At 37.5% G+C, this 15130-nt stretch overlaps 1 protein-coding gene across 4 annotated transcripts in view; it reads right to left on the bottom strand.

The window, feature by feature from the left end:
- Nucleotides 1-15130, bottom strand: part of LOC120313830 (ephrin type-B receptor 5) — a 190606-nt gene that overhangs the window by 17013 nt on the left and 158463 nt on the right. For all 4 annotated transcript variants that reach the window (XM_039356177.1, XM_039356174.1, XM_039356175.1 and 1 more), the window contains exons 7-12: nucleotides 7205-7329; nucleotides 6170-6332; nucleotides 4873-4987; nucleotides 2593-2648; nucleotides 2387-2506; nucleotides 174-421 (exon numbers count right to left, since the gene is read on the bottom strand). In XM_039356177.1, coding sequence (XP_039212111.1) covers nucleotides 174-421; nucleotides 2387-2506; nucleotides 2593-2648; nucleotides 4873-4987; nucleotides 6170-6332; nucleotides 7205-7329 — 827 coding nt within the window. The remainder of the gene's footprint in view (nucleotides 1-173; nucleotides 422-2386; nucleotides 2507-2592; nucleotides 2649-4872; nucleotides 4988-6169; nucleotides 6333-7204; nucleotides 7330-15130) is intronic.

The raw sequence follows: 15130 nt of genomic DNA, 5'->3' as shown, positions 1-15130 counted from the left end.
ACTGCTTGGGCATTACTTTAATGATTATAGAATGACTTTTAATAATATAATAATGATTCCTTACAAATGCTAAAAAGGAACTGAAATAAATAAATAGTAATAAACATAGTAGATGTAAAATGAAAGGGGGGAAGTGAAGCAGGCAAGGAAAGAGGGAACCGAGATGGTCATACCCGGAGGAAGGAATCCAGAGAACCATTCTCCATGAACTCGGTGACAATCATGACGGGGCGGCTCTTGGTGACCACACCTTCAAGGCGGATGACATTTGGATGCTCAAATTGTCCCATGATGCTGGCTTCACTTAGAAATTCCCGCCGCTGCTCATCAGTGTAGCCGGCCTTCAGGGTTTTAATAGCCACCATGTATTCACGCTTCCCTGGAGGCTTCAGGCGGCCAAAACACACCTCTCCAAATTCTCCTGCCAGGAGTAAGGGATGGAAAAGACACCACATCAGGCAGAGGAGGAACGGGTGCTTGCATAATTTAAATGCAGTGGGGAGGTAAGACTGTGGGCTCTACTGTTTGAGAACCAAGCACTTCATCACTTTCTGGAGTTCATTTTCATTGGTAAAGTTACTATATTGCCCCCAAGTTCAAATCAGGCAAGGCAATTCCCTCTTTTATCTTTGAAACAGATGTTGACAAACTCTGAAGTTCTGAGCACTGATTGAGGTTCAGTCTTCCAAGGCTCAGCTGAACAATCTACACACTTTCACAATTGAGACAATCTTTGGTCTGCTCTATTTGAGAAAGTTTTTTTTTAATCAAGCTTGACAATTTTAAGATGGGTGGATTTCTACTCCAAGAATTCCCCAACCAGCACGGCTGGAGAATTCTGAGATTTGAAGTCCACCTATCTTAAAGCTGCCAAGTTTGAAAAACATGTCTAAGAACTCAAGAAGCAACTTGCCTGGAAAAAAAAAAAAACAAGCAAACAACTACACACACACACACACACACACACACACACAAAACAATGCTCTAAAGCTCTGTCTTAAAGAAAACAGAAGCTAAAGTAGACTAGGAGTCTTTTGCCATTCAGGAAGCGAAGAAGATCAAAGAATAAGAAGAGCTCAGTCTTGAGCTTCAGACTTCATAATTTTTTATTTATTTTTTATTTATATCCTGTCTTTATTGTTTTTACAAATAATTCAAGGCAGCAAACATATCCAAGACACCTTCCTCCTACTATTTTCCCCACAACAACAAACCCTGTGTGGTTAGTTGGCTCAGAATGACTGGTCCAAGGTCACCTAGCTGGCTTTCATGGCTAAAGTGAGAATTGAACTCAGAGTCTCCTGTTTTCTAGCCTAGTGCCTTAACCATTAGACCAAATTAACCAAAAAGAATACCAGACCCTTTACAGGGAGATATTTCTTATCCCTCTACACCTTTCTTATATAATACTGCTTACTTTTCTCTTTCTGCAACTGGCTCTGTCCTTTGTAATTCTGGTAATTATATATATTTTGCATTAGTGTGGGATTACATCATGAGGAAATGTTTCCCATCCTATTTCACCAGCAGGTGTGAACTAAATAAAATTCTGCCCCTTCTCAAATAATGGGGAAAGTCTACATGAAAAGAGTATTCCATGCATTCCTTCATTGTTGCACAGTTCTAGGGATGTGCACAGCTTCAGATCTAAAGGAAAAAAATGCTACAATGGGGGTGGGCAATCCCAGGAAAATATGCAGTTAAATTAACAAGCTCTCAGCAGGGTGCAACAAGAGCTTTGAAGCAGGCACGAAGCTGTCAGTGCCTCCTTACCTCAAAGATATATTCTCTTGAGACATGCGAGCTGAGGAAAAGACACATTTTTATAATAGTTTTGTTAAAGATTTTAGGTACAACAGTAAAAATTAATACAAACTGGAAAAGTAGAAGAATAAAAAGAAGGAGTAGAAGATGCAAAAAAGGGAAATTACAAAGAGAAATGGGAAGAAAAAAAAGAATAAAGTAAAGAAAAAAATATGCCTCTTTTTTAAGGAAGCATCAACCATATACAACCTATTTTGAAGCATCTTTTCTGTTTTGGAACTGAAGCACAGCACATTGTTACACACTCCTTTTCCTAGAATGTACCCATTTTTAATTCTTCTAACACCTAAGCTGAAGCCTGCACGGTGAAGATGCTGTAATGCCAGTTGAGTGAAGTTTTATTAGATAAATAAAACCAGATAAATGGGAGGAGCATCTGACAACTGGGTGGACCCTTATCAACATTGGTAAGTTGCAACCCAACAAAAAAGAGTGTACTTCAGGGTCACAATGAGAGATTTAACTATGTTTGAGGTTCCAAGTGAGAACAACTGTATTGAAAAATAGGGCTAAGGAGCAAATAAAACAGCAGAGATTAAATCAGAAAATATTGCTTCATTACCTGATCCAATGACTTCCTCTATCTTGACAAAAGATACATCAATTTCCTTGGCAAATTCCCGAATAGCTTCATTGGGGTCTTCATAGGTAGAAGGATCAATGTAATATTTGACCCCAAGACCTGCGAGGGAGACCACAGATTCCAGAATCAGCTATGAGCTGGAGAGAAGAGGCAGCTAAAGAAAGGGAAGACTCTCAATCACCTACCCCGAGTACTTATGTACTGTTGTAGGCGATCTGTGTATGGAGTTTCTCGTCTCTTACTGTGGAAGAAGAAAACATAAAAGGAAAACTAAGATAGGATGATTTTGTTAGATGCATCAGGTCCAAGGGACTCTTCTAGAGCTATGAAAAAGATGCAGGCAAGAGCAGTCAAAATCATGTTGGATGTTACAGAAGCAATCTATAGTGGGATTTTACTTGAAGGGGGAAGAAGATCATGAATATCTAATCATTCTATGTCTGCTCATAGGTTATGCGTAGGTCATATTAAATATAACTTCCTTTCAATGTAAAGGAATCAGAAGGAATGTAGAAACTTACTCATGGTGAGGACAGAGTAGAAAGAGAAAAGATTGTTCTCTTTTTTTATGCTAGCTAAATCTGAACTTCAACTGACTGATTGTAGGATGCAAAATAAAATACTTCACAAAAGGGCCAATAAAATATCAGCATAATACTTTTTCAGCTTTAGCAGAAAATTGCACTAAATGACCATTTGATCATCCAATGCTGAGACCGTAAAATATGCCACTGGTTTAGGGGAGCATTGTTGTAATACTGGAAATAATAAGTCACATATTTCTTTATTCAAAATACTTTGAATTTTTATTGAAAAGCAATTTTAATAAAATCCTAAAGCAGTTTTCAATAAAGATGGAGGAAGTACAGAGGAATAATAAATTAAACTATGTAGTACAAACATAATGTCAGTTAGTCTGATCTGGCAGAGCTCTTATGATATTCTTTACTGAATGGACACTTGAACAGTGAAGTGACACCAGTAATTCTATTGGGAATTTATATGATAATCAGATGTAACATAGGCTCAATTTGTGCACTTTTTACCATTTGTTCTGATATTCAGAAACACATATCCATTTATAAATATAATTTATGCCCATATTCTCAGTTAGATGCTATAAAGGGGAGCCCATGACTATTCACTCGGTGACAGAGTTTATGATACATCTCTAAAAGTTGCATTTTGAACAAGATTTTCAATGCATTGGGCAGAGTACCAAGTAAGGATGTGAAATGGATTTGATTGGAACTCATGTGCTTTAACAGCCTTTAGATTACATGAATACATGAATATCTAGTTTTGGGATTTGGTGATTAAACAAAAAATAGTAACAGATTTCAGTTGAAGTTGGAATGACGATTGGAACTAAAGACTAAAAGACTCTACTTTCAAATAGCTTACTTATTGCTATTTTAAAGAAGTTTTAAACTGATCTATAACAGAGATGGGGATTTTTATTTATTTGGGGAAACCTGCTAATAGTGATTAGGCTTGAAACAAATAGTGACTAGGGAACCCATTATTTTTTTCACACCCTATTTATTCTATTTTTGATAACTTCTGTCTCACCAAGTGGCAGATTGCTAGGTAAAGGTGAGACAACTCTTAACAGAAATCTAAACTGATTACTTGGAGGGGCTGTTAGAAATTAGATTGGAGACTAAACTTGGAGATTGCCTGCCTTTGAATTATAGTGGAGATGTTTCTTTTTCAGGCTTGGAGTCACATGATTGGTGATATTATAATGTCACAAAGCAAGTGGGGGTTGGCCAAACATACATTATCAGTGGATGGATCTGGGGGGTTATAGTAGCAACAAATTTTCCACAGGCTTATCTATTTATTCCTTTATCCCCAAAATTGAAAAATGTAGCTCATTTGGAGGGAAGGGTAATGTTTAAGAATGTTCTGGATGCTTTAAAGCCCAGCAAAGCTTAATAGATCATTGCCATTATTTAACATTCCCCATCCCCTTAAAAAAAGGGTTCAAAGGTTTGTACCTTGGACATTGTGGAACTGCACATAGGTTGCCAAAAGCAGCCTATATATTGTTTATCCCTTGTTTACAGTCTTCCTTTAAACGTATTAGTAGAAATAGTATGTCTACAATTGAGGACATATTGACCAAAGGCGCTCTTCTATAACTGTAACCCTAATCCCAACCTTGTCATGTTTCTCCAATTATCTCAAGGTCTGAATATGAGGTCAAAAAAGAATGGTATGCCTTCTTTCCCACACATATCATATCTAGGTTCCAAATGATCTTGGGTAATATGTAAGACTGCAGATGATATATATAATATGGGAAAAAATAGCAGACCGTCTCTCCTGATAGAGTTCTGGGACATAATGGGATTCCTGTTTGAAAGCAGCTTTCCAAAATCATGCTGAACTCCCTTACCTGGGAGTAGTTTTGTGTTGAATCAACAATATCTTTACGAGGGTGAAAGCAGAACACCCACCTTTTAAAGACAATGGCCAGGATGGCAATGGCAGCAATTACCATGAAGGCGAGTCCACCCAATGCCGAGCCTACAATAAGAGGCAACCGATCCTGAACCATCTCAGAGCGCTCACCTGTTAAAAAAGGAAGGCAGTCTGTTGTCTTCTTATATATAATCTTTATTATTATGAAACCCTCTAATACAGTCTTAACATTTGAACAAGCTTTCTCAAAATGTTGTTAAGAGCTTCAGACACCAATTGCCCTGCTTCCCCTGTCTGAAGCATCCGAGTGTGTAGAACAGAAAGGGTCATAGTTATGCTGACTCCATCAGGTCCCCTTTCCATGTAAGGTTTTCTCTGAGCAACAAAACCTCCATGCAGTTTTGCTTTATCATCTAGCACAGTGGTGGTGAACCTTTGGCACAGGTGCCAGAGGCGGCACTCAGAGCCCTCTCTGTGGGCACGCGTGCTGTCGCCCCAGTCCTAGGCCTTCAGCTGGATTTTATAAAACCTTTTCACTTTAGGCCTCCGCCGCTGTGTGCAAAAAAAAAAAAAAGGTTCACTCAGTCAATTTCAACTTCTCGCGGGGAAAAAAAAATCTTGCAAAGTTGAAATTGATTGATTTAGTCCCACCCAGTCTGCTGTTACCACTGCAGCCATGCCCACCCAATGGGCCACTCCCACCTGGCACTCAACGATGCATAAGTGGGTTTTGGGTTGCACTTTGGGCACTTGGTCTCTAAAAGGTTCGCCATCACTGATCTAGCAGAATATAAGAGACTTTTCAAATCTCTCCGCCTTTCTTTCTGTTTCTAACGCACATACACACTTCAGTTGTATTATGCCACTTTATTTCATTCATTTTTAAAATTTAAAAAAAAGTCAGGTCTTTTAATTGTCAATGTTGCCAAAGCTCTTCCTTCCTTTCTTCAAAAGTACTTCTACACAGCTCCTGCAATTGATTTTATCTCTCTGGCTAAACACATATGCAATTCACATGGTCACAACTGACCAAACAGTTCTTCTCCAAAAGTCACATTGAAATGATGAAGCTTGTCCAGGATAATTCCTCATTAGATTGTGTCTTAGATGCCTAAGCATCACCACATATTGAAATGATGCAACACTTGAAAATACATAAGCAGATGACGAATCGAGGTATATGTTAACCTGTAAGGTATGTGAAGGCTATAAAAAGTTTATGAGGCAGGAACAAAAGAGTAATAAAAAGAGAAAATTGTTCAAGCAAGTATGAGCGTGAGAGAGAAGTATTGAAAAATCTAGGTTTGGAAACTCAGAAGATGTGTCACTTACCTCCTACAAGAGTCTGGAAATACATCTTTCCACTATAGGGCCCATAACCCACTGCTGTCCGGGCTCGTACTTGGAAAGCATATATCTTTCCTGGGCTTAGACTGGAGATGGTGGCCATATTAGTCTCGCTGGTTAAGGTGAATGAAGTGTCCTCATCTTCTGACTAGGAACCAATACAGGTTGATCAATAGACTTCCACTTCTTCAACCTCAGCAACCTCAGCAATGCTCAGCAATGGTCTTTTCTCAGATGCATCCACATTTTTGTTATTTAGTCAAGTTCCTTTCTGCCCAAACTCCTGAACTAATAATTCAAATTACCAACTACTTCTGCCTTTATTCTCGAGGATGGATAGCTAAAGGAACAATAAAAATGTTTTGCATGAGGGAGAGGGGAAAAAATGTTGCAAGGATGGATTGCCTGACTCATCCTTTCAGAACAACCCATGGCTTCCAATAAACTCTTAAGACTCTTTCTTGTTATAACTATTATCCACCCCATCCTGGTAACATGAGCACCCTGAAATGAAAATTTGGTGGGCAATAATAACAATGCTGCTCTTCTCCATCACACTAGTGGCCCATTCAGGAAATGAAATTTTTCTGGTCTAGAAGCTACGGAATTTTATCCTTCCCATGTGGGTCCTTTTTGCTTTGTTTATTTCTGGAATGATGCAAGATGAGATCCTGTGGTAGTGGCAGCTTCCCAACTGTTTTAGTAACATAAAAGGGTAGCATGCTACTTCCTAAACAGGAGAAGAAAAATTAGGGGAAGTCTATTCTAGAATCCTAAATTGATTTTAAAGTCCCATGCCTACTCCAAAAGAACCCAATAACTATAGATTTATCTGGCTGCTGAGAACTTAGTAAGTGAGATACAACTTTTCTGGACCAGTCCTAGTTTCTTGGAACTAGGAACCACAACATTTGTAATTATTAAATTTTACTGCGTAAACTTGCTGTAGATGGCAAAACTGGAACTGAAACCCAAACTCAAATGCTAATTTTTAACTCTGGACTTTTTTCACCAGTTTACCTTGTCAAAATAGCGCAGTTGATAGTCCAAGATGATTCCATTCGGCTGATCAGGCTGTGGCCAGGACAAAGTGATGCTGCTTGGGGTGCGACTCACCTGATGCATCATCGGGACAGCAGAAGGGACTGCCGTAAAAAGAAGGAAACATTGGAAACTGCTTTGCTATTAGGGGTACTATGAAGAATTACAGTTTGCCAAAGCTATTGTCACCCTGCCTTCTTGCAACACAATTGCTACATGCTAGGATTACTTGCTTTTTTAAGATTTGGTTCCTGACTGGAAGCCTTTAATGGAACTCAGGATTATATTTGGCTTATCAGAGGGGAAAGCTGGCTGTGCCTGCTGCTCCATTGTGGAAGATGACAGGGAAGGCAAAGAAGCAAAGAAAAGAATTAGTTGGCAAAGCACAAATATCCCTACCCTCTGTGATTCAAAGTCCTCCTTCAGAGAATTTACTCCTTCTGTCTGAGACTAAAAGTTGGCAGTCCTACATCTAAACTGCACATCATATAAGACTGTAAGTATATTTGCTTGGGTACATTTAACATTAGCAAACTCTTCAAAAAATGTGCAACTAATCCATAGTGCGCATGCCATGCTGAAAGATCTCTGACGCATCTTTAACCAATGGATTCTAATCAGTAGGCCAAAGCAATTCAGATTAAAGGTGGCCTTGACAGTCATGGTCTACTATTACATGTGTGGCAACTAAAGGTTTTTGAGATGGGCCTCTCCTGTTAACCTCCATAAGGAAGATCTATTGAATTTACTGTGGTTGCCGTATTGCAGTTTTAATATACATACTTAAGTCAATAGTGTAACTCTTTCTGGGTACTCCTAAAATATCCCGGATTGTTTTAAGAAGCTGGACTGACCCTTTACAGAATTGCCATTCATACATTTCAGGATGCCTGAAAATATTGCGGGACTGTGGGAACTTCCACACATGAGGCTTAGAGTGCTTTTCACAGGCTATTTATGTGAATGTCAGATCCTTCTCAAAGTGGAATATTTAAACCAGAAAGAGAGCCATTTGTAATTCAAATGCACACTTTGGCCAATGGAAGGTTTACATTCACATTAGAAACCAATTCATGGAGGGGAAAAAAAAAAGCTCTAAGCCTCTTGCATGAATATATCTATTGTTAATATGAAGAGGCTTTGAAGGATTTTGCTGTCTTGTATCTGTTCTTTCTTGTTCTTTCTTTACTGTATATTTTTAATATTTGGTTGTATTTTTCTTTACTTCACAATATTTTATGCCACCCAATTACAAAAAAAATACAGGTGATGAGAGGTGGTGGAGTATATCTGCCAGGCAAAATTCCTGAGCTTAAGAATCCCAGGTGCAAACTGCTTTCTTGGTTTGTAATTTATTGTTTCATTATAATGTAACCCCTTAATATGGCACGTATTGCAAGCCATATGAAATTATCTATCACCTTTGTATTCTACCCTTTCTCCAAGGAGCTCAGCTTGACATAAGTCTGTCTCCTCCACCCTCCCTACTAAAACTGTTCAGACTTTCAATTAAGAGCCTTCCAAGAAAATCCTCAGTCACCAATCCTTTATCCATCTTACTCATTGTGAAATATAACCTATGCAATTTAAAGTGGCTACTTTCCAGTTGTCCCAAATGTTATTTCTTCCTGAGAATATTCCACTTTTCCCTAGTTTATATTTCTGTCCAACTGGCTCTCGTTCTCTCTCCAATATTCATGGCTGTTTTCCTCTGGGAGAATTTATGTTAAATGTTCCTGGCGGTTGGACAAAGTTTGTCATAGTTTCAGAAAAACTAAACATTAATCTGAAGACCCTGGTGTGAGGGTTTAATTTTCAGATTGAGTGAATGTAAAAGGCGGGATTGTGCATTCTTTTCTGTAGAATCTATGTTACGCTGAAATAATGAATGGAATAGTACTGAAATGGTCATAAACATTCTTTTTCTCAATACTGAAAATCATAATCCGTAACAGACCCAGCCATATTCTCTGTGCAGTCAAAATACATTTTGTTCACTGGCTGAAAAGTAAGAACTTGGGCTTGTTTGTAATTATCTACTTCTTGTAATATATTAAAAAAATAAAAAGAGGATTTGTTTTCAGCAAAAAGATAGCACTTTTTCTCAGCTTCTTTCTGAAAATAAATATAAATAGTTCAATGATCACATATCCCTAGAACAGGGGAAAGGCTGGGAAAGTATACAACATTGCGCTATTGTCATCTTACAGAAAGCATAGTCTTGACACTCAAAATACAGATTTTTTTTAAAAAAAGAAAGGCCATTCCATGCATGATTTTTATTTTATTTTTCAGGAAACCCTTTCCCTAATGAATGATCTGAGTAGACATTTCTGTGCATTTAATCTCAATCCCCATAAAAGATGGGATATTTCATGATGCAGTTCTAATGGCCAAGCTTATTGGAGATTTTGTTCTAAAATCCATCTAACATTCCTAAAGAGCAAACTTCCCCACCACCCCCATGTTATGTTAAATTTCCAAGAAAGAGGATTCCATGGAGCACAGCTTACCACCACTGAACTAACATTTACTTGGAAGGAGTAACATGGGAAGGCCAAATATAGAACCACTGCAGAAAAAGAAATTACAGCCTTCCAATGTTTTTGGGAAAATCTTACGTACAATTTTGCGGCCCGAGATCAATAAAGTTGTTGCATGATTAAGATTAAAATTAGTTTAACTAATTTTGGAACAATGTGAAACCTGTGAACACCTGGCCCAATTGGTAAATCTGACAAGGCCGCAAAATCAACAAAAGGTGCTTGTTTTCTCCTCAGTGCTAACAAACATAAAAGGAGTGAGTTTAAGTTTTTTGTTTTCTTTTTTTCAGATGAACAAGAAGAATTTATTCAGAAGGAAGGAAATCAAAGAGGCTTTAACCAGCTTATACAAGCATGAACCAGTTTCAAATACTATAAATCAAGTTAAAAGAATACTGAAATGTTTCATGTACTTCTTGTTTTTTATTCTGCATCTTGACAAGAATGCTTTTATCTACTATTATTTTTATAAAATTTATGCCATTTTTCAAAGGAATGAAGATATATAAACACATTCTTGATCCAAGGAGTTTCTTATTTGTGATATACTGGATTAATTCATTTAAATGTACTTGGAGCCTGGCATGAAAATGATGAAGATATTTTCTTCCCTGTCCTCACATTTTTCTGAATTTATTTTTGTATATCTCAAATGAGCAGTTGTAATACTTTGTTTTAAAGCTGGTAATTACTTTGCAGTTCTGGTCTGTAAACAAGTATTTTATATAGCTTATACAGTACAATATACAATATAAGATGCAGGTTTTACTGTGAAACAGAAATGTAAACTATACTTATATTTTAAAATATAAAAGTAACATCAAGTAGAGTGGAGTGAAGTAAGCCCACATAAAGTTTCCACTGATTATATCAAACAAGAATTTGGTGCCACATCTATATGAATGTTTTAGTTATATATAAAAGAAGTTAAAATATTAATGATTATGCACATTATAAATGCATATATACTAGAAAATGTCATTTTAATACTTTCAGAAACAGAGCTTTGTTCCTATAAAAAAAATCATCACATCCAGATTCTTTTTTTTTTATGAAGTTCAGATTTCTACCTTCTCATTTTTATATAAAATATATTCTTAATCCTTTTATGTATGGTGTCTGACAGGAAAGGCACATATCTTTTTTTTTAAGTCCTGAATCCATATCAAAATGCAATAAATACCACCTTATTCGCTCTCAATGTACAGCAGATCAATATCTCTTTCTCTCCTCTCTTTATTAGGTTATTGTTATAGGAAATCCTCGACTTACAACCACAATCGAGTTCAAAATTTGTTAAGTGAGTTTTGCCCCATTCTCCGACATTTCTTGCCACAGTTGTTAAGTGAATTACTACAATTGTTTAGTTAGCAACACAGTTGTTAAGTGAATGCATCTTCCCCGTTGACTTTGCCTGTCAGAAGGTCGCAAAAATTGATCACATGACCCCAGGACAGTGCAACCGTCATAAATATGAGTCAGTTTGCCAAGTGGTTGAATTCTGACCACTTGACCATGGGGATGCTGCAACGGTCATAAGTGTGGAAAAACAGACATAAGACACTTTTTTCAGTGCCGCTGTACCTTCAAACGGTCACTAAATGAACTGTTGTTAGTTAAGTTTATACTTAGCAAAATGAAATACTTCTTCTATAGTGTTTTTGTACATCTGTACACATGCACAGAAAGAGGCTGGTATACAAATGCCCACAGTTGTTATGTCGCTATATTAGGTGAGGAAAAAAGCACAGAATTGATGAGAGAGGGTGAATAAACCCAAAGAGAGAGAAATAGGAATAAGCCTTCGCTACCAAGTGCACATTTTAAAGTTGAATTTATTTATTTATTTATTTATTTATGAGACTTATATACTACTTTAAGTGCAAGCACTCTCTAAGCGGTGTACACCAGTAAGCAATGTATATATATATTTACATTGCCCCCAACAATCTGGGTCCTCATTTTACCTACCCCGGAAGGATGGAAGGCTGAGTCAACCTTGAGCCGGTGAGATTTGAACCGCTGACCTGCTGAACACAGTCAGCTAAAGTGGCCTGCAGTACTGCACTCTAACTGCTGCGCCACCTCGGCTCATTTCCTCATCTTTTGTCAAAGGACCATTGCTCAATGGTAGAGCACATGCTTTGAGCCTGGCGTCTTCTGGCCCAGCTCTCTGACACCCTGCACAGCCAAAATCCATCCAAGTAAAGGATACCAATTTGGGTGGATGAGGCAACTGATCTCTTAAAAGAATGCTTTCTCCCTAAATTTGAGAAGTCTAATTTAATTATGAGCAGATCATACCAAAGGCTATGACTTCTTACATTACGTGCTCAGCAGACACACACTGCTGATGCAGCCTTGCTTTATATTCCTGCAACATTTAAAAGAACAGGAGCACCGTTTTCAGCAAACGGTGCAAGTATCAGTTCCGCAATTAAGTTTGGAATTTCTTCATACTTTACTGAGTGCAACTTGAGTGGAATACTCAGTAAACAGTCTGCAGCGAAAGAACAATGGAGTGAAATAGGATAGAACTACTCATGCCTAAAACTCTACTCATTTCAGTTCTAAGAAAAAACAAAAAAGGAGGCTCCGTACAGGACAACTAATGCAAGTACGCTTAATAACAGATGTCATGACACAGTTCTTTCTAGCAAGGGCCATTTTGTGTCTACTTACTTTTTAAAGTAGGTACTTTTTACTTTTGAAAAGTAGGCATTGCTTTTGTTAGGGGAGGTGCAATGGCTTGGCAGTTAAAGACCCTGAGCTTGTCAACTAGAGAGCTGACAGCCTGTGTTTGAGACCCCAGCTACATGCAATGGGGTGATCTATTTATCTATTCTATGCTATCACAAAATGAACATATTTAGAGTGCAGTGTATCTGTTTGCAAAGGTCATGATTTTGTACATAATCTCATGTCAGCATTAATACCGCTTCTGAACTGTTGAAGGGTAATGCAGATAGGCAATCAAACCGCATCCATGCACCAACTTCTGAGAGAAACTAGCTTGTGGATGTGCAATCAAGCAGACTTTGCTTAAGCCTCCACAACAATTTTATTCTCAGGATCAGTGGTGTACGTCCGCAGTACAACTCTAGAATTCATTTCGTAAATGCCATATCTCTTGAATACCAAGTATCATCACTTGTTCTCTACTCTAACTTTTATACTTTTATACAGTACTAGTAAGTTCTATATGCATTGATATGCAAACTCTGTGCCTAAAAACACTTTGATAATTAGCTGCCATAAACCATCTCTGAAGATCTGCAGGTTCTCAGTGATGGCCTGCCTTCAGTTTGCTGTTTATCACATTAGGGATCATAAACTTTAATAAGTGCCTCTTGTATCGCAGTCAAAAAAACCAGAAAGAAATGCAATTGAAGAATGGCTAAGAATTACTGTTGATTAGCTTTACTTACTTCCTCCATTATTTGATTACTCTTGGGTCATAGCAGGAGATATATTCTCTTTCTCAGGCCCTCCCACCCACCCAAAAAAAGCCTATCATGGGTTTATTTTTACCTGATTTCTTTTTCACTGCAGACCTACATATAATGTGATGGCTGTTGTTGCTCTCTCCTATAACATATAGGCAGCTACTACAAGGTCAATAACTTATACGTTCACGTCTCCATGTCCCTGGCTGTCAATAGCAGAGAATTTTTCAATGTTGCAGCAAAAGTAAACATCCTATATATCATGGAGGAGAATTGACTCAGATGTTGCTATTTTCTGAAAAAATCTCTCGGTCTTCTTTTAATTTTTATTCTTTTATTTTATTATGCAAACTACCCAGAGTTGTCTTGAGTTAAGTGATCTATAAGTTCAGTAAGATGATAACTGGATGGGTAGATGAGATAGATAGATAGATAGATAGATAGATAGATAGATAGATAGATAGATAGATAGATAGATAGATAGATAGATAAGAAAGAAAGAAAGAAAGAAAGAAAGAAAGAAAGAAAGAAAGAAAGAGGATTATTCCAGCATTTATAAGTATTCAAAATGCCTCCCTTCATGCAAATGTCCCCTTCAAAAAAATCATATTATTGGTGAGGCTACATTATTATCACTGAGATTAAGGGATTTAAGGGATGAATTACAATGACTTGCCTAGATCCCGGCCAATTAGTCTGCCTGTGGAAGAAAAGAAGTTTATGTGGCTGAATAGTATACAGTATACCTATTTCCAAAAACCATGTTCAGCAACATTATACCAAAGCCTAGAACAAATTGGAAGCATAAGTTACATATTTAATAATTTCATACTAACTGTCGTATTCCTCATTCCCTACAGAAATGTATAATTCATGATATATGTTAAACATAGCCCTTTAATCACCAGTAAGGAATGACTCAACCCTGGTTAAATCTGCAGTATACATTTCTGGAAATATAAAGGGACATTGTTTACATTATACCAAACACAAATGCCAATATAACAAGGAATAAATCATGATTTTCAGCATAACCAAATGGAATTTGAATGCATGAGGAAAATAATAATGCACATAAACAGCACCACTGTGCCGCTTATGCAGCTCCCATGGTTGCCCATTCAGACATTAAACTTTATCTGTTCTAAGCATTAACTTAGATTCTGCTTATACTTCAGGAGTACTATCACTGTCAAAAGACAAGTTCTCTATTGTTTGGCAGCTTTAGTGCCTTCAGAGGAATTCCAGAGGAGTTTGAATGAAGACAAATGATATACCATCTGCTAGAGGTACATGATTAAGCAGATGGGCCAGCATAAGTTGCAAACTCCTGAACACAAGGAATGAGAGCACTTCTGATTAAGCCAGCTCTGTCCTACAAAAAGACAAACAAACAAACAATGCTGAGACTTAAGTTCAGAGAAGAGTATGTATTCAGAACAGAAGGGGGTGGGTAATCCTATTTGTGATGTATGTAAATATTTCTATAGAGGAATCAATCTATTTATTTCAAGGTTTGGCAACATACAACACCAAGGATGCTAAAAACAGTCATTTTTGCAGCTCTTCTGACCCTGCCTGATGAAACCAGCAAGTCAGCGTCCTGCCATTTCAAGGCAGGAAACTCATGGCAATGATGGGGTAAACCCTAAAATATGTCCACCCCAGAGTTATAAAGATAAAACAAAAAACCAGATCCCCAAATACTGTACATTCTTTCTTGTAGGTACATAGATCCACCCCCTTTGCAGCTCTAGGCTTTCCAAAAATGGCCTACGGGGCCCTTCAGCATCTCCATGACTTATTATTGGAGAGATTAAAAAAATATTTTAAAAGGACACAGCATGAAAAAAGCATTATGAAATTCCTAGTAGGACAGCACATATGACTGGTATGTCATGTTTACCTTGGTAAGT

Source organism: Crotalus tigris, unplaced genomic scaffold, assembly GCF_016545835.1.
Source record: "Crotalus tigris isolate CLP2741 ecotype Arizona unplaced genomic scaffold, ASM1654583v1 scf7180000018790.500841, whole genome shotgun sequence".
NCBI lineage: Eukaryota > Metazoa > Chordata > Lepidosauria > Squamata > Viperidae > Crotalus > Crotalus tigris.
Note: the sequence above shows the minus strand (reverse complement) of the source record. Positions and strands in the feature narration are given on the sequence as shown.